The 20,694-nt window shown below is 50.2% G+C and overlaps 1 protein-coding gene across 1 annotated transcript in view; it reads left to right on the forward strand.

The window, feature by feature from the left end:
• Positions 1 to 20,694, forward strand: part of LOC144168770 (pecanex-like protein 4) — a 473,206-nt gene that overhangs the window by 202,405 nt on the left and 250,107 nt on the right. Inside the window, exon 10 of the mRNA XM_077697735.1 lies at positions 3,071 to 3,293. Within this exon, the coding sequence (XP_077553861.1) occupies positions 3,071 to 3,293 (223 nt within the window). The remainder of the gene's footprint in view (positions 1 to 3,070; positions 3,294 to 20,694) is intronic.

Consider the following 20,694-nt stretch of genomic DNA (forward strand, 5'->3'; position numbering starts at 1 on the left):
CGAATTCCTGGCCTTACTCCAGCGTAAAAAGTAACTAGTCGATTGAAATGGTGACCGAGAAGTTTGCGACGCGATGCTTATCTCAGTTCTCCATTCTTTTTTCTTCTCACCGCGGCATTGCCGCATGCACACACACACACACACACACACACGCACTCACACACACGCACACACACGCGCGCCCGCGCGCCCGCGCGCCCGCGCGCTTTCCCTCTGTCTCGCTCTCTCTCGGCGTCCGGCTGCTGACTCGGCCGCTGACGATCCGCTTGCTCTGTACAGGCGTGGTGCCTCATCAGCAATGTTGTACACGTTCCACTAAAATAGGAGTGAAAGCGCGTTTCTCGTTCCTTCCCAATTTTGAAACGAGTTCCTGTTACAAGTTCCTTTATTGCGAAAAGAGAGCGTTCCAGTTTCACTTCGAACATTGGAACGTGTTGTTACATTAACGTTACATTTCACTTTAAAATTAAAATATGGTGTCATATCCTTGAGGCGAAATAAAACAAGAATTTTAAAACTCACATGAAACTACGTATATTATAGGAATATGAACCCCGCCGGGAGCAGTTTATTTGGAGATAAATAGAACCCAAACAAGCGTTCCTAGACGATTTTTTTCATGGAGCACCGGACAAACTCCAGACATGTATAACTGCAATTTTGGTGCTCGTCTATTATAGGTGCAACACATATGACTATTCCCACTTCGGTCTTACAAATGCGCAGTAAGGTTACTGCGCTTCAGATGTGCGAAGAGAAAGTTACTCACATGCAGGAAAGTAATTAAAGGTCCTGCATAAGAAACCATGTCGAAAGGAACAATACATAGGCCTTTAATGAATGCTTATTACAGTTTAATAAAATACCTTACAGTCCCCTTTGCAGGGAATTTAGTAAGCGGGTTACAAAAGTGAAGCTTTGGGGATCATACAGCACAAATTTGCGAGTAAAAAAACACAGCAGAACAAGTATACTCGGTGACAACTTAAGAACGGCACCAAAAGTTGCCGCTGTGCCTTATCACCGTAGCCGGATGTTTCTCCGCGCGGCGCAAGTAGGGCGTTACTGGGAATATTTTGAACATGGCGTGAGCGTTCCCGTGATTTTTTGGACTTAATATGCTTATAAACGACTCCAGTGACGACAAACAAACTGCGTGAGACAAGGCAGACGATATCACGCATTCATGGCAAACCCCTTTCAAAACGCGCGCGCACTGACGTCACGGGTCCGGCGCTTTGGCGGAGTGATACACTACATGAGGTGGTGCCGTTCTTGAGTTGTAACCGAGTATAATGGCTACGAGGTTCGCAATCCCTGTTTAGGTCGGAAGAGGATAACAACAAAAAAATAGAAGCTAACAGCATAGTCACACATGAAACCTACGCGCAAGAATTACAAAGTAGGCCGAACACAATCAGGGTAGTAGATAAAGTAAACAACCAAAGAAAGCCAAGTATGTGGACGCGACTCAAGAATTAGATGTGGTTTGAAATACTCATAAGGGAAAAGCACAGGAAATAATACGGAGCCTAATCACGTGCGTAACAAATATTTACACTCTAAAAAATATAATCGGACTCAAAGTGCGGCACTATAAAGTAAAATAAACAACCACAAATAAATAAAAAGTAAGGATAAAACAAGAAAACACGTGCCGTGGTACAGAAAGGACAGATTCTTTGGTTCTTCAGAAATAAGTTAAGTGCATAACAAAGTTACAGGATGTGGCAGAAGAGAAAGAAATGTATAATGAACGCAAAAATGTGGGAACAATTAGTGGGAAAGAAATGCCCGAATAAACTACCGCAATTAAGTAGAGTCCTTTGTTCGAACTCAGCAAAAGTTGCATTTCGATGTTGGAGTCAGGAAGACGAACCCGTTCTTCCGTCAACGCTTTGTTGGCAATGTTGAAGATCTCTTCCACGCAAGCCCTAGAGGGTACTGACGTGTTGTACTTGAAGAAAAGTTGGTGCAGTCCCTCGACGTTCTTCATCTGCGACAGCGGGTAGTCAACTGGTACCAGCAGGTACCGCGACAGCTGATCCTGTGCCTCGGCTGGAAGGGTTTGCTGCCTAAAAGGAAAAGAAATCATCGGGTGCGGACGAGGTGGCAAGGTTTGCAATGGATGGCTCATTCACTGGAGCCAACTCTGTCTTTATGTAGTTGGTCGCCTTGTCTTGCATAGAACTTTTTGGGGTCCATGATAGCTTAAACGTTGGGATTAAGCAACTGGCGACAACGAGCTCGCGCTTTCCTTCGAGGGGTCCAAACCTGCAATCCCGAATAATTCCCGGTGACCTTGCAATCCCGGTGACCCTTCGAAGGACCTCACAGCGAGAGCAACTCTCTCGACAACAACGCACCCACGGCTTGCGCGCACTAATGGGATAATTACTCCTGACAATATACGGTGGTTTCTCAAGGTACCTGCAACGCCGCTCGGACTTAGAAACCTTTCCCGGAAAGGGAATAATTCTATCGGCCAGACGCGCATCCTGGTTTTCCCAGAAAAACGATGAAAGGGGAAAGGAATCCTCGCGTCTGCGCTATGAACCCGTGGCATCTGCGCTATTCAGCCGTCGAACTCCGCGTAAGCTCAACCGGCGAGAAAGCATGCACAAGCTGCGGCCCGCTGCGTGGTTATTTTCTGCCTTTGACCTCCGAGTATGCATGTTCCGCTGAAGGGTGGGAAAATTGGCCAGCTTATAGAAATAGAGACGTAGCGACTTGTGTATTTTTGTACTCGAGCCTTTGCATCAAAAACAGCCAATTCCTAGCGATGTAACGTTTGCAGAAGGAACGCCGTTGCTGCCGTTCCTTCAAAAGTCTAACGAGTTACTGTTACAGTTCCACCGGCCCGAAATGGAACCGTGGCGTTCCTCCAAAAAGGAACTAGTTCCAGGAACGCCGTTCAGCACAACACTGACGAGTAATGGGCCGGCTCTCGGCCAGGCAGGGGGCCGCTGAACTTAGCGCGGGCACACATGACGGCTTTGCCATGCTTCGTTCTCCTTTGCTGGGCCTAGCCTCAGCGACGCCTCGAGCGCTTGCAACTTTGCCGCTGCAGGTGTGGCTGGACTGCGATGCTGCACTGCTAAGCGTCCTCGTGGCGGAACTGCTTCGCGCCTGGACGTTCACTGCGGCTCTGGTGCAGCGCTGGAGTCCCCTGACGACGCTGTTGGTGGCGCACGTTGCCCGCTCCCTCTGCTCAGCCTTGCTTGCACGTGTTGCTGTTATGGGCCTGTTCTGCGCGCGCGCCAAGCCCCGCAGACTGGCCACATGTCTGGCAGGTGAGTGGCACGCCTAACACCCAATGCCGAAACATCTAGGACGGGGTAGAGAAGGTGGCGAGAGCCTAGGCCGTTTCCGCCCTCCTCACCTCTGAATCCTGTCCTCGGGAAAATGGAACTATGCGTACCACCACCATTAGTGGTAAGGACTTCGGCAAGTAAATTTTTTTTTCAAATAGAGCCTTTAAGCGCCTTTGACACACCCAGCTCGGTGGTACGCCGAGGTGGAGGGCTAGGGACTAATTTCGGTGAGCTTGAACCCTCTATGTCCGCCCAATGTGGTAACTGCCGCCTCTTGTTTTATCGCCGCCCGTCAGGAAGAACATCTGTGACGGCCGCCCAAGACAAACCTCGAGCTCGCGCTGGGCAGAACGACGCCTTAGTCACCGAGCCATCGCTGAGGAAGTGATTACGGAATGTCAAATGCCTTCGTACGTCAAGCGGTGAGGAAGTGAAGGGAGAAGGAAAAGGAACGGTAACCACCTTAAAGTGCACAGGCAGCGCACCTCTGCACTTTAAGATGCTGAGACACCACGAACTAGCCCCCTTCCAAGCCTTGCTGAACGGTAACCCTACCTTGAAAGTGGAGGTTGCACCGTGGAGGTTGCGATCTACTCCGATGGTGTGAAACACTGAAACCACGGCCCTACGGCAAACTGTCTTACAGTTAAGACGTGCCTACAGGAGGTGCTGGCAGCGGTTGCAGCCTTCCTGGAGAGCCGTGAAGGCCAAAACGCAAGCCCTGATGCTGCACTCGGGGAGGTAGAGGGGCTTGACACGCGACACCGCTCATCACACTCCACCCACGGCCTCTTCCGTACTCCAGCACCTATGGTTGGTCCCTTGGTTGCTCCCTGACTGCCCATTCACGTTGCTGCCAGCCTTCAAGGCCATAGAGTTTCATACAATAATTGTATTAGTGAAACTTGGAGGCTCCCTAAGAGGATTCAACTTAAATTGAGGACGACTCTGCGAGCAATGGAACGGAAGATGATAGGTGTAACATTAAGGGAGAAGAAGACAGCGGAGTGGGTCAGGGAACAAAACGCGTGTTAAGGACATACTAGTAGAAATTAAGAAGAAACCGACGTGGGCAGGGCATGTGATGCGAAGGCAAGATAACCCTTGGTCATTAAGGGCAACAGAGTGGATCCCTGGAGAAGGCAAGCGTGGCAGGGGGGGGGGGGCAGTTAGATGGGCAGATGAGATCAAGAAGTTTGCGGGGATGAATTGGTCGCAGTTAGCGCAGGACTGGTATAATTGGAGATTAATTGGAGAGGACTTTTCCCTGTAGTGGGCGTAGATAGGCTGATGATGATGATGATGATGGACTGTATTGAAGTCAATGGCCACTCACACCAGGCGGCGCTGCACGCGTTCCATGGCACAACCTCCTCGGCTGTGCTGTACGCGCTGCCCTGCGTCTAACTGGGGCCCCGACGCTAGAAGGAGCTGGAGGTGGACCAGCGCAACGCGATCTGCCTCTGCCGGGACCTCCCCTCCACAAATTGCGGTTACGGGCACCTACAACGAGGCGAGCCACAGCACGTGCCGTCAGCCTTCACTCCGCTGCACGAGCGCGCCGGCCGTGGTAAGCGTCCCGGCAGCAGCATGATGGAGGTTACCGTCGAAGGAGATGACATCGCCCCGGAGGACCTCGCCCACCCCTCTTGGGTGATGATTCGTCGCCGCCAACAATCCCTTCATGAACAACCGCTCCAGGCCAAGTCTGCCATCGCATCTTCTTCTCATAATGCCTCTTCCAGTCGACGCTGCCGTCGAGCGGCGCGCACGATTCCGCCGGTGCTCCCCTTGCCGGAGGACGACATCAAAGTGATCCTTCGACCGAGAGGTGGTCTAGCCCTCACCCATGTTCCTCTGGCTACTCTGGCTGACCCTGTGCAGAAGCAAGCGGGACTACATCCCCATGAAGAGGACCAAATCCGCATTCACGCGAGGGCAAATTTCATCATCGCTAGCACCCTGGATGAAAGCCGAGCGCAGAAGTATGCGAAGCTCGAGGCGCTAACTTTGAATGAAAAAGAATACCCGTTGTCCACGCACGTACCCGCCCCATCTAATACAGCGACGGGCGTCATTTTCAATATCCCAGCCGACGAAACCCCAGAACAAATCCTCCACAGCATCTGCCACTTCAACCCTGGACTCGGAGTGCTCGACGCCAGGAGGCTGAGTGACTCTAGCATAGTCCAAATTCTCTTCGATGGAACTTCCGTCCCTTACTGGGTTCGGTATCGTGCCGCAACATACCGCTGCAAGCCTTTTCGCAAGAAATCAGAAGCCTGCACTTTATGCTGGCGGCCAGGACATCGACGCGATGTCTGCCCAACTGGACAAGTCCTCTCTCGGTGATCAACCTGCGGAATAGTCAATGCCCCTGAAAATCATCCATGTGTTCCAAAATGCATCGTCTGTGAAGGCCCTCATGCTACTGGGACGGCAGCGTGTCCCAAGCGCTACCAACCACGCCGACCTGCAGTTTCGTACGCAAAGGCTGCAGCTTCTGCGAAGACTCTTCGTGCCACGGACTTTCCTCCACTGCAACCTGGCAAGGCCTCGGAAACTGTTCCCAATGGACGACCCCTATGTCACCCCGATGCCTCACAGCTCTCACCATCGGGCACCGTGAAAGCAAAGGTGAGCTGCCAGCGCTCGCCTCCCAGTGCTCCATCATCATCATTGCTCTCGCGTGTCTCATCTTCCCCTGATATGCAAACCGAAATTCTTAAAGAATTGCAAGCTATCAGGGCAGAAATCCTCACTTTGAAACAAGAAAATGCAGCCTTGAAGCGCGAAAATAGTCTCTTAAGACAACAACTCCACGCTCGTCCCGATATTCCCCCCATTCAATCGGAGCAGCCAACTCCGGCCTCCCAGCTCCGGCCTCCGGCCTCCGGCCTCCCGGCCTCCCAGGACCAACTCCGGCCTCCCAGGCACCACCCCCTGTAAAGCGCAAAGCCACGGCTAACGCCACTTCCTCCGACACATCCTCCACATCAGACGATCGTCTCGCTGGGGTCGAGGCTGCATGCCAATCAGCTCTCGCGCAGCAGAAGGAAGAATATCTACAACTCCACCAAATCCTCTTGGCCAACCATGCAGCCATGCCAGGCAACCATTGAATCGCTTCGGGCCGATATACATAGTTGCATTCGGGGAATTGTCGCCCCTGCCAGCGACCGAAATTTGCCGCAAAATACCCCCCTCCCGCCTAGTGAATTTGACAATGAATAAGCCGGATGCCACGTTTTCTGTTTGGCAGTGGAATTGCAGAGGCTTTACCCGCAAGCGCTCTAACCTGCAGTTACTTCTTTCCACAGAACCAAAAGCTCCTCTTGCGATAGCATTACAAGAACCCGGACAGAACGTCAAGTTGACGGGCTATCAGGTCTTACAATCCAAGGATAACCCATACACTGCGGTATTGGTCCAGCGTAACATTCCCGGGGAACGTATTGATATCCCACAGGATTTGGTTGTCCTTTACCCTCCCAAACGGAAAGCCTCCCGATTGTATATACTCAACGCATATAGTAGCCCCCGTGCGCACTCAAACACATTCAAGCAACTGTTCAACCTTGCTATTCAGGCTTCACAACCTCATCCTCTACTCATATTAGGCGATTTCAATGCCCCACACACGGCGTGGTGTTACACACACACTACTCGCGAGGGTCGTCTCCTATGGGAGCTCACGCAGGCTCAGCGTTTTACGATCGAGTCCGATCCCTCTACCCCTACAAGAGTAGGCAACAGCGTGCAAAAAGATACCTCCCCGGATCTTTCCTTCTCGCGCGGAATCACCGACGTTAAATGGCTCTGCACACCACATACCCTAGGAAGCGACCATTTCATAGTACAGCTCGATCTACGACTCCGATCTGAAATTGCCCGCCGTCCCCGCCAACTATTTCTTACTGACTGGGATGCCTTTAGGAAAACCTGTGCGGTGCACATGTCGGAGCCAACCGAGATTACTTCTGACACGTATCAGTCATGGGTCAATCAAATTATCGATTACAAACGCGCTCACGACAGTCGCGTGGACCCTGAAATACCTGCGGAAACAGTAGACTCCTACCTGCATCATCTTTGGGAGGCCTATCGCAGCATACAGCGTAGGTGGCGCAAGCAGAAACACAATAAACGCCTTAAAGTAAGGTTAGCCACCCTAGCTACATTGATAGAATCTTATACTTCTGAGCTCGCCCGAGCACAGTGGAGCCAAGTGTGTGAAGAGATGAAAGGAAACCTCAGTATGAGGCGTACTTGGGCCCTCCTTAAACACATGCTACATCCCAGTCACTCGCGCGCAGCTACTAATAATCGGCTTATGAAAATCATTCAACAATTTCCCGGTGATGATACACAACTCCTCGAACAGCTTCGTACACTTTACATAGCCCAAGGGAACACCATAGCGCTCCCGGCATACGCAGGCAATAGTAATCCGGATTTGGACAGGGAAATCTCAGAAGCGGAAGTTAGAGCAGCACTCATGAAGATCCGGCCTGGCTCGGCGCCTGGACAAGATGGTATCACCAATAAACTCCTCCGAAACTTGGACGACAACTCCATCTCCATCCTTACACAATTTTACAATCACTTTTGGACTACAGGCATTCTTCCCTCTTCATGGAAACACGCTAAAATAACATTGATACCGAAACCTGGAAAACCATTGAAACTGGAATACCTCAGGCCCATATCTATAACTTCCAGCGTAGCTAAAGTTCTTGAACACGTAATTCATACCCACCTAGTTCAACATCTCACCCAGGCCAATGCACTTCCCCACACAATGCTAGGCTTCAGGCAGGGTCTCTCGACCCAGGATCTCCTCCTCCAACTCCACCATGAGATCATCATCCCTCCATCTAAGGTAGATACTGCTGCTATTCTAGCCTTAGACCTCACCAAAGCCTTTGATAGAGTCTCACACAAACTATCCTCCAAAATCTGGCAATGACTCACCCCGGGCAGCGAGTTTACACTTACATTAAAGAGTTTCTCACTGATCGTACTGCTGTAATACACGTCGGTGACCTAGTATCCGACACTATTCACATGCCTTCAGTTGGTACCCCTCAAGGAGCAGTCCTCTCTCCCCTCCTTCTTAATCTGGCTCTTCTTAATCTCCCTAAACGCTTAGCTCAAATCCCACACCTTAAACATAGTTTGTATGCCGATGACATCACTCTCTGGTGCACCGGGGGTAGTGATGCACAAATTGAAGAGGCGCTTCAGGCAGGCACAGACGTCGTAGTCGCGGAATCGGCACTCGCCGGTCTTGAGTGCTCCTCTACTAAGTCGGAGCTCATGACCCTCCCTACTCCCCGCCGGTCATGCTACACTCCGGACATAGCGATCAAAATTCAGAATAATTCCGTGCCAAGTGTCTCTATACTTAAAGTGCTGGGCTTGATCATACAACGCAACAGAGCCAACACCCGATACATCTCCCAGCTGACCTCTCATGTCAATCAAACTATGGGCCTCATCCGTCGCATAACAGCCCACAACAAGGGAATGACCGAAATTGAGCGTCTCCGAATAATTCATTCGTTCGTGATAAGTCGCATCACATACTCTCTCCCATATCTAAATCCGACTAAAACAGAACTGCATAAAGTAAATTGCCTCATACGAAAAATCTACAAAACGGCGCTTCTAATCCCTCAAAGCACTTCCACTGCCAAACTGGAACGCCTAGGCATGTATAACACAGCTGAAGAGCTCATGGAAGCCCACTCTGTGATTCAACTTTCTCGCCTTTCTACCACCCTTGCAGGCAGATCTATCTTAGATTCGCTCGGGCTTCATGCACCGACCTTTACTGACGAGAGAGTACGCATTCCTCCTGACTTACACAATCTCCTACTCGTTCGGCCAATTCCCCGTAATATGCACCCGGAGCACAATGCTAAACGCCGTGAACATCGTGCATGCGTGCTCGCCCGAAAATACTCCATGGGCCCGACCACCGCATATGTGGACGCCGCTAGTTATCGCCACCACAATGCTTATGCAGTCACCGCACTCTTCGACCCTAAAGCACCCCCTTACCAATCACTAACTATCGTAACGCGCTCCCCTGCCACTGCGGAAGAGGCGGCCATTGCACTTGCGCTCACTCACCGGCCTACACCAACAATTGTTATTTCTGATTCGAAAACGGCCATTCGAAATTTTGCCCGTGCTAAACATTTCCCCGCAGGCTCTCAAAATTCTTCTTCAAAATCCTCCCACCTCCCACGCGGAGCTGATTTGGACTCTAGCCCATGCGGGGCTGGAAGGTAATGAAGCGGCTAACCTTGCAGCTCGAGAGCTAACCGTCCGAGCTGGGCCAAGTCGCATCCCTTCCCATGGAGCCCAATCAGCCCGTGACAGCCTGTTACCTGCCATTACCGCCTCTCTCGCCGGCGCTACCCTCCACCTCACTGGTCGCTTTCTATCGCAGATGAACGATACTGGCGCCTTATACAAACCAATACCTTCCCTTGTCGCGCCAGACTACATGCAATTTATCCCTCAATATTTCCTTCTCCCCAATGCCCCGACTGTGGAGCCACCGAAACAGTCTCTCATATCGTTTGGCAATTCCCCCACAGCTCATTCCCTCTCATCTCTTCTAAAGAGCACTGGGAGGCGGCGTTACGCAGCTCGGACCCTCAAGTCCAGCAAGGACTTGCTGAACGAGCAGCTCAGGTCACCGGCACCCTCCAAGCGCTGGTCACCACTCGTCGTTGGCCCAACTAGTGCTCAAATAAAGTGTTTTCTCTCTCTCTCTCTCCCATCAAGGTGTAGGCATTGCAGACGGGGCTGCACCATATCCAGCGCCTGCTGACCACACGCGACAGGGCTGGCCTTTTGCAGCGCTTCCGCGGCCAGTCCAACTCTCACGAGGAGGGAATCGAGATGCCACACCGACCCCTCCTGGAGTAGCATCTGTAGTGGAGAATAGGGGGAGGGGAGAGGGGGGCGGCCATGCGCAGCTATAAGTTTCTTGTCCGTACTGATGGCTGACATATCCCGTTGTAGTGGCGCGAGGTTTAACCTCGTACGTTAAACGGCCCAATGGGATCTGTCCGGTGTTCTTAGTGGTAGAGCGGATTGGGTTTGTGTGTTACACAAACGTAAGACTCGTACGACGCCAGAGGGACGCAGGCAAATCCATGTTTGCCCGCAAGAACAAAACTTGTGTCATTCGAAGGTTCATTCAGCTAATTGGCTTGGAAGTTTGCTCCTTCCCGAATGACAACCAAATGCCTTTTGTTTCGTGCACTCCGTGGACTGTGTCTAGCTTCGCAGGTCACCCTTTTTCAGAGAGTGGAAGGGCACCATTTTCATTGCCTTTGTTCGTGTATTTATTTCTTGTGTAGCAGATCAAAATACTGAATAAATGAACTGTAAACTTTGATTAGTAAATGAAGACGGAGATGTGCGTGAAAAGAGAAAAACGGTGATGGATGGGTAGCGAGTTTGTCGTTCAGAAATATTTGAAGAAACGAATCTGTTGTTCATGTCTGCTGTACTCAGGGGGCTGAATGTCGTTTGCCAACATTAGTACGGTAGGAAAATTTGATGGGAATATTTACATTATATAAATGAACTGCTTGCCTTTGAGCCCGCTCAATTTGTTTAATCTTAGTGTAAGGGTCCCATGCTACGCTGGCATACTCCAGCACTGGTTGTATAAAAGAAAAATAACCGAGGAGCTTTACATGAGATACACAATTACGCAGTTTAAGTCTTAGAAAATCGTGTTTGGAAGGGCAGCTGAACATACGTTTTCTACGTTCGTCATGTTGATTACCGCTAAGTATACAGACGAATAGGACACTAACATGACTGGGACGTCTGTATACTTAGCGCAATTGAAGATGAAACACCACCAACTAGCCCCATTCTACGTCCTTTTGAAATCTATTTTCATGTTCCAAGATAAATTACTAGTTATTTAACCCAGATCTTTGTAGCTAGAAACCTCTGTGTTGAGGACCCGAGCCTGCACACATATTCCAGCGGAGTTTTTTTACGCGTCAGGCGCATGCAGACGCTCTTTTATTTTAAGTACCATGACCCATTCATTGCATTACAGGTGTATATTAAAAGGTTTGTGTAAGGTTCGTCTTGATCATCAAAGGAGTTAACATCCCGGAACAAGAAATAATCATCATGAAATAACCTAAGTTGTGCAGGAGGGGTGATGACATTCACTATATGATTTATGTATGTTGTCACGAAGCGAAAGAGGGCGCAGTTTTTCTTTAAGGAAAAGCAGGTTTATTGGAGCGATCTTGTGCTAGCCGATTAGCTAAAATATACACAGGCGGCGAAGCAGCAGTCAACAAAGTGACGTGCGCAGGCGAGTGTCGGCGAATCAAATACCGTGGCTCGAGCTCTGCGGGTATCTATCTCTGGGCGCGAGTGTTTCTGTTACCGTCGAATTACATCGACAACACTGTAGATTAACGAAGATTAGCGTAGGTTAGTGACGTTAGGGCGAAAAACTCTCCCTATCAAATGAGATAACCCGTGCGGCATAAAAAAGAGACAAGCATTTCACTTGGCACACAGATTACAAAGCCCAATGTGGACGGGCGGCAAAAACAAAGCATAAACCAACAAATCCAATACAGGGTTCGGGCCAGTATAAGAAAAGATCTCACGAAGCTTCCTTAGGGTACACTTGATGTGACATGAAGAGTTTGCGACTGGTGTTCATTAGCGGAACGAACGGTTAGTCGTTACTTAGTCTTGCAATAAACTTTACAATGATGTCTGGGAGGCTTAAGTTTTGAAATCAATTGGTTGTGTGGTACTCTGTCAAATGCCTGAATAAATTTAAAAAAATGTCTGAGTTTGCCTATTAAGTTTGCCTATGAGTGAATTATTCCAACCAGTTGTGTCCCTGTTGAATATCCCTTTCTGAAGTCATGCTGACAATTTGTCAGGAATAAATCCATCCAAAACATTTACAATTTGGGTGGAAATTTTATGCTCTATTAGTTTGCAGCAAGATGAGATTAAAAAGTATAGGGCCGATAATTGTGAGGCGACAAACGGTCACATTTCTTGAATATAGGACTTATGTGCGCAGCCTTCCAGTCACCTGGTAGCTTTGGTGACATAAATGAAGCACAAAACATTTCATGCAGGAATTTTACAACATGCTCAGTATATCTCCTTAAAACACATTGGGGAAGTCATCAGGTCTACCAGAATTTTCGTAATTCACTTTAAAAAGCATTGAAAATACACCAGAATAGGACGCAAAAGACCCTTTGCAAAAAGACCTTCACCGTTTGGTGCATATTCACTAGAGCCAGAAAGCACACTTCAAAATACGTATTAAAATGTTCAGCCATTGCTTTTGATCTCTCACATTCGCGCGATGTATTGATATTTCGGCAAAGGGGCTTCTTTCTGTCGCCAATGTATTTCCAGAATTTCTATGGGTCAGTCGCTACAAAGTTGGGCAGCAGCGTCTCAAGATAACAATCATTGGAGGAGAGAGAGAGCGAGAGAACAAAACTTTATTAAAAAAACCGGCTTAGCGAGGGGGGTTGGCGGAGGACCAGAGGTCCGCCGCGACCGCCACAGCTCGGCAGGTGACCAGCACTTGGCTGGACTCCTCGGAGCTGCCGAAGGCCTGCTCCCAGTGGGATGAGGAGGGGAGTGGGGAATATGGGTCAGCAGGACATTCGCAAAGAGAGTGATACAGAGTATCTAGCTGACCGCATTTGGGGCAGTGGGGTGTGCGGAATTGATGTGGATGTGTATGTATTAGTAGAGTACGATGAGGGCACGTGTGCGTTTGTAGCATCCGCCACATGTGGGCAGCCTCGGGGAATAGGTGTGGGGGGGGGGGGGGAGGGAGGGAGGGACATACGGCGGAGGAGGCGGTAATGAAGGGTAATTTCCCTGAAACTGAGGAGAGACTCGGAGGTCTCGGTCTCGGGAGGCCCGTGTATAGGTGTACGAGAAACAGCGCCCCGGGAAGTGCGCATTCGCTGCCTCGTTAGCACCTATGCCGGTGTGGTCCGGGGTCCACACCAGTTGCACGGGGTCGGTCGGGGGGAGAAGAATTTTGAGGACTACGGGGGATATAAAGCCTTCGGAGAAGTGCCGGATGGCCTGCTGCGAGTCTGATAGGACGGTGATTGGGGTGGGACTCTGGAAAAGCGCAAGGGCAATGTCCGCTTCCTCCGCCATAGTTACACATTAGGTCGAGATGGTGGCAGTGTGTGTCGGGACGTTGATGTCAGCTCCGGTAACCGCGAGGGCATAGGCCGGTTTATGTGGGTATTTGGCGGCATCTACGTACATGGTGTGTTTGTCAGGGGGGTGGAGTCTTGCATGATGATTTGCACGAGCTGCTCGGCGGTTGGCATGGAATATGAGATGCATGTTACGGGGAAGCGGTTTCATGCGGATGAGAGCTCGGATGTCGTGTGGAATAGGTTGGGGGCTAGTGGATGTTGTGATGGGTGTATGCCCTGTGATTTGGAGTATGTAATGGCCCGTGGGTGTGGTGGAGAGTCTGGCGAGTTGGGCTGCCCGGTGGGCCTCAAGAAGTTCAGGGATGGTGTTATGGATGCCTAGTGACATAAGGCGATTGGTAGAAGCCCCGGGAGGAAGGAGCAAGTCCGCGTGATATGCCTTGCGGAGCATGGCATCCAGGGCGTTCGTTTGAGTGTTTGTGATATGCATGTAGGGGAGTTGGTAGAGTATGCGGCTGATCATAAAGCTGTGCAATAAACGTAGTCGGTACAGTTCTGTTAAGCCATGATGGCGGTTGGCGACCCGCCTAATGAAGTGGATAGTTTGGGCTGTGTATTTCTTAATGTACTTGAGTGTGGGGAGTGTAGATCTGTTGTGTGTGATAGTAAGCCCCAAGATTCTTAGCTTGTGAGTGTGGGGGATGGGGTTGTCATTCGCAGATAGTCGTATTGGCGGTTGGGGGGAAGGGCGGTTTTGGGAGGTGTCATGATAAGTAGGGCAGATTGGATGGGCGAGCATGTTAGGCCAAGAGGGGTGATGTGTGTGAGGACGTGGTCAAGCCCAGTTTGTAAAGTGTCTTCTATCTGGCTATCATTGCCACGTGTCACCCATAGGGTGATATCATCCGCGTAAATGGTGCTGCGAAGTGCGTGGATGTTGAAGAGCTGGTGAGAGAGTGGAATGAGAGTAATATTAAAAAGTAGTGGTGAAAGAACTGCCCCTTTGGGAGACCCGCGATTAGGCATTTCGGAAGGCGTGGATTGTATGGGGCCGAGTGTGATAGTGACTGTGCGTTGGTAAAGGAAGTTGTGGATATACCGTAAAATCCCGAGAGATGCCCCACCCCCGAAAGATAACCCACCCCTATTTTTGGCACGATTTTCCATTTTTTTAAAAACACCGAAAGATAACCCACCCCTGGCAATAGCATCATCCGAGCCGGGGATGACCCCCGCGGAAACGAGGTTAGCTAGCGTGGGTAGGGTGCGATAACAGGTCACAGGACCTAAAGATAACATGTGCACGTTTAGGTTGGCAATGCAGCCCGCACGCATGTAGAACCGTAGCAAAATCTCGAACCCGAAACGCGACCACCACGCATCCTTGAACGTTCCGGTCATTCGTCTTTCGTCGCGAAGCAAGAACGGAAGGATGCGGCAAAGCTTCACCGTGGCGAAGAAAGTGGAGGTTGTCGGATAGCACCGAAAGGCCGGCAGCAACGTGAGTAAGACCTCACGCCAATTTGGGCTGGATCGTAAGCAAGTAAGGCAGTGGAACTATACGTACGAAACTCTCCTTCAGGAGTGCCAGGGCAAAGGAAAGTTTAAGCGGTCTTTGAACAGCGGTCGACCTGTGTTTTCCGAGGATATCGACGACGTACTTTTTGAATTTCTACAAGAAGAGAGGGCGGCGGGCAGGGCGGTTAGTAACCGCCTGCTCCAGGAGCAAGCGAGGAAGCTTGCATCGGAAGCCAAGCTGGGCAACTTCAACGCATCGAGCCAATACCTGTCTCGATGGAAAAAGAGATTCAATGTGTCACTTCGCGCCGTGACCAATGACAGCCAGAAGCTCCCGATTAACCATGCGGAGGCGGTATCGGCCTTCCGAAGGACTGTAGGCACGCTGCGCCTCCAGCATGACTACAGTGACTTTTCCATTGCCAACATGGACCAGACGATGGTGCGAATGGACCAACCCGCATCGCGAACCAACGACGTCGCCGGGGAAGCAAGCATCCGGATTGCGAACACTGGATGCTCCCGTCGTGGGTTTACGGTGGCGTTGTGTGCGACCGCAGCAGGGATTAAGCTCCCGGAATTTATAATCCTGAAAGAGCCGACCAGCCGGATCCCTCCGAAGGTGCTGTTCGCCCTCAGCGTTCCAGGTATGATTTAATTTTTTAATTGCAAAACCATTCATACAAATAATACTTTTTATATTTCATACTTAGAAAATGTTTAGCTCGCTCACTATTACTATAACCGCCTTTGTTTTGCGTGGTATTTTCGCTTTTTTTTTTGTTTCCGTTCCGCGTTTTGCGGCGTAGCGTTAGGCGGTTAGGCCTAGCAGCATACTTGGCCAGCTTGGCTCTTGTCACATGTGTGCGTCACATGTGTGCTCACATGTGTGCTCGTCACATGTGTGCTCACGTTTGTATCTTGTCTGCTCTCCAATTTGTTATATTTCAGCCAACGTGCGACTGTCATTCTCTAAAAATTGCTGGATGACGTCCGATGTGCTCCTGGAGTGGGTGCGACGAATTTGGGGTCCGAACCGAGATGATGTCCGGCGCCTGCTCGTCCTGGACCAGGCCCCAATCCACAAGGCCGACGCCGCCCGCAAGGCCCTCGCGCCAAAGGACACCGACGTGGTGTTTGTTCCGGGTGGCTGCACATCGATATTGCAGCCAGCCGACGTCAGCTGGATGAAACCATTCAAGGACAGCCTTCGGGAGACCTGGGCAAGCTTCATTCGAGCTGGGGCAGTGACGCCCAAGGGCAACCCCAAGAAGCCATCTCGACAAGATGTTGTGAACTTTGTTTCCAAGGCTTGGGCGGTCGTGAGCGAGGAAGTTGTGGCCCGCTCCTTCAAACGGTGCGGTATATCAACAGCCCTCGATGGATCAGAAGACGGAGAGCTTCATGAGCGGCTCGCTTCGGCAATCCCTCCGTCTGCTGCCCTGCCCACCACGTCGAACTCCGTGCGTGAGGAGGTGGTCGACCTTTTTTTTGACAGCGAGAGCGACTGTTCGCTCGACGGTTTTGACGACGAATGAATACAGTGCTAATAAACGCGTGTTCGTTGTTTGGCTGCGATACATTTCTCAACTTTTTTTTACTGCACACCGAAAGTTAGCCCACGTCATATTTTCACTCGATTTGCTCTCGATCTTAGGTGGGCTATCTCTCGGGATTTTACGGTAGATGTAAAATCGGGTTCCCAGTCCGAGGTTGCTGATGGCTGCGATGATCGCCTCATGTGATACGTGGTCAAACGCCTTGTGCAGGTCAAGTGATAGTACCGCAGAGTTATCTTTGGCAGGTGGGTGTTTTATTAAGTCGTGGTGGAATTGTAAAAGGGCATCCTGTGTGGAGAGGGCGGGGCGGAAGCCTAACATATTGGAGGATATAGGTTGTTAGATTGTAGATAGTGGGAAATACGGTTGTAGATGACGTGCTTTAGCAATTTTCCAATCCAGGAGGTCAACAATATGGGGCGGAGGTTGTGTATAGAGGATGGTTTGCCCGGTTTAGGCATTAGTGTGATGTCCGAGTGCTTCCAGGCTGCTGGAAGGGTGCCTGACGGCCAGTGTTGGTTATAAAAATCGGTAAGCTGCGTGATGAGATTGTCATTGACATGTCTGAATATCGTATTTGTTACTTTATCGTGGCCCGGGGCTGTGTGCCGGCGTAGGGTTGATATGGCCGATTTCACTTCCTCTATAGTTATAGTGGAATCGAGGGCTGCATTTGGTGCTCCCATGTAGCAACCTGAAGTGGGATTTGCGGGTAGCGGTTGGGGATGTACCAGTCCTTCAGTGTTTTTATGGTTTCTTCCGGAAGTGTTTGGAGCCAATGGATTAATTGGGTTGTGCGGCGTTGTGATTGTTGTTTGGTGTTATTGGGGTCTATGAGGCTACGAAGTATCTGCCATGCCTTTCTGGTTGAGAGCTGTCCTTTGAGGTCGTCGCAGAGGGAGTTCCAATTCAATCGCACGAGAGTTTGGGCATGCTGTTCTATTTGTGTTCGGAGATGGGCTAGTTTGAGTTTGAGTTCTCTTTTGTGTTTTTTCTTCCGCCATCGTTTTGGAGCGTAGAGCATGTGCAAGGCCGTCTTTGATGATTAAAAAAGTACCAGGCTGTGCATGTTTTCTCCTTTGTCGTTTTATTTCTCGGTTTAAAGTCACGCGTCATCCAGGCTGTTACTTTGTGCACTTTTTGCCTTTAGTTGATATAACCCTATCGATGCAATGATGACACATTTCTTTAAATTGATTCGACATTGTCCCGACTTCGCCAGCCTCAAAGGCACCAAAACATTATTCCATGTATTTCATCAGCTCACGATTCCATCTGCTCGAGAGTAGTCTTTAAAACAACGCATTGAAGATTTTTTATCACTTGCGAATTTGATGATGGGAACAGAAACACTAACAAAGCTTTAAATTGACGGACCCTGATGAACTGAAACGGTGTGCTGCTCCATTTAACGTCTTATAAATACTAAAATAAATACTTGTAAATACATCAGCGCTGTTTTTTGATGCTATCAATACTAAATATAAAATACAACTAGAGGACCCATGCACACGAGTTGGCTCACTACAGCTTGCATCAAGTAATGAGTGAGCATGAACATTGTCTCTTTTTTGTACAAGGGCTTGTTGTATAATGCTCCGAGTCGACAGAAGGAAGGTTAAAATCGCCCGCTAACAGAATTTCGCTATTGCGAAATAGGGTGATATGGTCGCCTATTTTTGCCATGAATTCAAACGCAGGCTCAAGGTGCGTACAAAGTAAAGGCGCGGCTCCAGCAGTCCATTATACACATCCTAGGTCGGCAATGTAATCAATTACTGAACACGGCAGTGTTTCCTTCACAAGGACGGCTAATGCCCCATCCCGTGCAGTTCTGTCTTTCCTAAATATCTTATGCCAGGGATTAAATATATTTCGGGACGCAACCGTGTTTCAGACACAACTGTTAATGAGGATCGTATTGAAGTAAGGCAAGTCGCATAAGTTGCATAAGTTGTTCGGTTACGTGTTTCGCTGTACCACGCGAGTTCTCCGCTGCACCACAGTGCTGAATGTATCAATATGTATCCACTCCTGCCTTGGCTGCCCACAGGTGACTGGCAGTACATTACAAATAAATAAATAAATAAATAAATAAATAAATAAATAAATAAATAAATAAATAAATAAATAAATAAATAAATAAATAAATAAATAAATAAATAAATAAATAAATAAATAAATGATTAAATGAATGAATGAATAAATAAATAAATAAATAAATAAATAAATAAATAAATAAATTCTGTGCTGCCTGGTCTGCGCTGCCTCACCCGTCTCTGGTCTCTGCCTCTTTCCAAGCGTCTTGCCGGTCCCCAGCTATAATCCCCCTTACAGTGTGGTGGAGGTGCAGTTCCCCTTTGCTTTTCCAGCCTGGAACTACGGAGCAAGCGCATAATTCGACCAGTATTACAAGAAATCCATCGTGAAATGGCGCCTCCGCAGCATGAACCCATCACGTGCTCAGGATCTCTTCCTCGACGCGACCCTGCCAAGTTCTCCGGCGCCGACGATCATGACGCAGAAGACTGGCTGTCATCCTTCGAAAGAGTGAGTGCCCACAACTGCTGGGATGACCCGACGAAACGTGCTAACATCGGCTTTAGCCTTACTCAAATAGCCGAGCGGTGGTTCCTCAACAACGATGCCGACATGACAACCTGGTCTGCCTTCAAAACGAGATTCTTAGAAGTGTTCGGTCGCCCCGCCGTCCGCAAGCTTAAGGCTGAACAGAGCTTACGTGGGCGCGTGCAGCTTGCCGACGAAACTTACACGAGCTATATTGAGGACGTCGTCGACCTCTGTAGGCGCGTAAATCCTGCTATGCCCGAGTCCGAGAAGATCAAGCACGTCTTGAAAGGCATCGAAGACGGCGCGTTCCAGATGCTGCTCAGCAAGGACCCCCAGTCAGTTGGAGATATCATCAAATGGTGTCTTAGCTACGACGAGCTCAGGAAGCAGCGCATTTCTACCCGCCAGTGCTTCCCGAATGACGAACCGCATCGGGCCTCACTTTCAGCACTTGCAGTCTCATCTGATCTTGCGCCTCTTCTTCCACACATTGAACAATTCGTGCGCGAGGAGGTTGCGCGTCAACTTAACCTTCAGCCATTGGCATCCACGCCCTCATGCCCCTTACCTACGACAGTACGCCGCGTAATTAAAGACCGAGTCGCCGAAGCGCTGCCATTAGACCACCAGCCTACATCCTCGAGTGCGCACCTGGTCCCGGCCGTTACTGCTCACCTCGACTCGCCCATGGCCGCGCCCGCAGCCGCACCTGTGGCGGCGCCTCTCTTTTCGCCTATGGCAGCACCTATTCCTTCCACCTTGGCGGCACCCTTCGCTACCCCGGTGGCAGGGCCTTACACGTATGCTACGATTTGTGCGCAGCCACCGCCCGCAACGTTTCAGCCGCTGCAGTACGCCACAAGTCAGCGGGTGCTCCCATATCCTCGTGCGGCAGCTCAAGCCCCCAACCCATGGCGCACGCCCGATAATCGCCCCATATGTTTCGCGTGTAACGTTCCCGGACATGTCGCACGTTTCTGCCGACGCCGACCGCTTCAGACGAGTGACGTTCCTCGAGCGCCCGCCTTTGGCTCTCAGCCCCACTCAGCGTCCGTTCCTTCTGGCTCAACGCCTGCTTCGTATTCACCCGACGGGTTTCCCTTTTCTGGCCGCCGTTCTCCTTCCCCACGCCGCCGTTCTATTTCCCCGATGCGCCCCCGTGTGAACCCTGCGGCCAAAAGAAACTAGCAGCCGCAGTTCCTGAGGCACGAGCTGCGAAACTGTCGAACGTGCTAAGTCCTCATATTTCGCCTTGTAATGTCATTGATGTGATTGTGGATGGTACCCCGGCACTCGCGCTTATTGACACTGGAGCAGCCGTATCTGTGATTCATGAGACTTTTTGCCGCAAAATTCGCAAAGTGATGACGCCGCTTTCAGGATTTACTCTTCGTACTGCCAACGCCCGCCCGTTCAACCGCTAGCCATGTGCACTGCTCGCGTTACCATTCAAGCCATTCCCCACATCGTTGAATTGGTCGTCCTACGCTCATGCTCTCACGACGT

Source organism: Haemaphysalis longicornis, unplaced genomic scaffold (genome assembly GCF_048455015.1).
Source record: "Haemaphysalis longicornis isolate Haplotype H1 unplaced genomic scaffold, Haemaphysalis longicornis Haplotype H1 scaffold_2, whole genome shotgun sequence".
Taxonomy (NCBI): Eukaryota; Metazoa; Arthropoda; class Arachnida; order Ixodida; family Ixodidae; genus Haemaphysalis; species Haemaphysalis longicornis.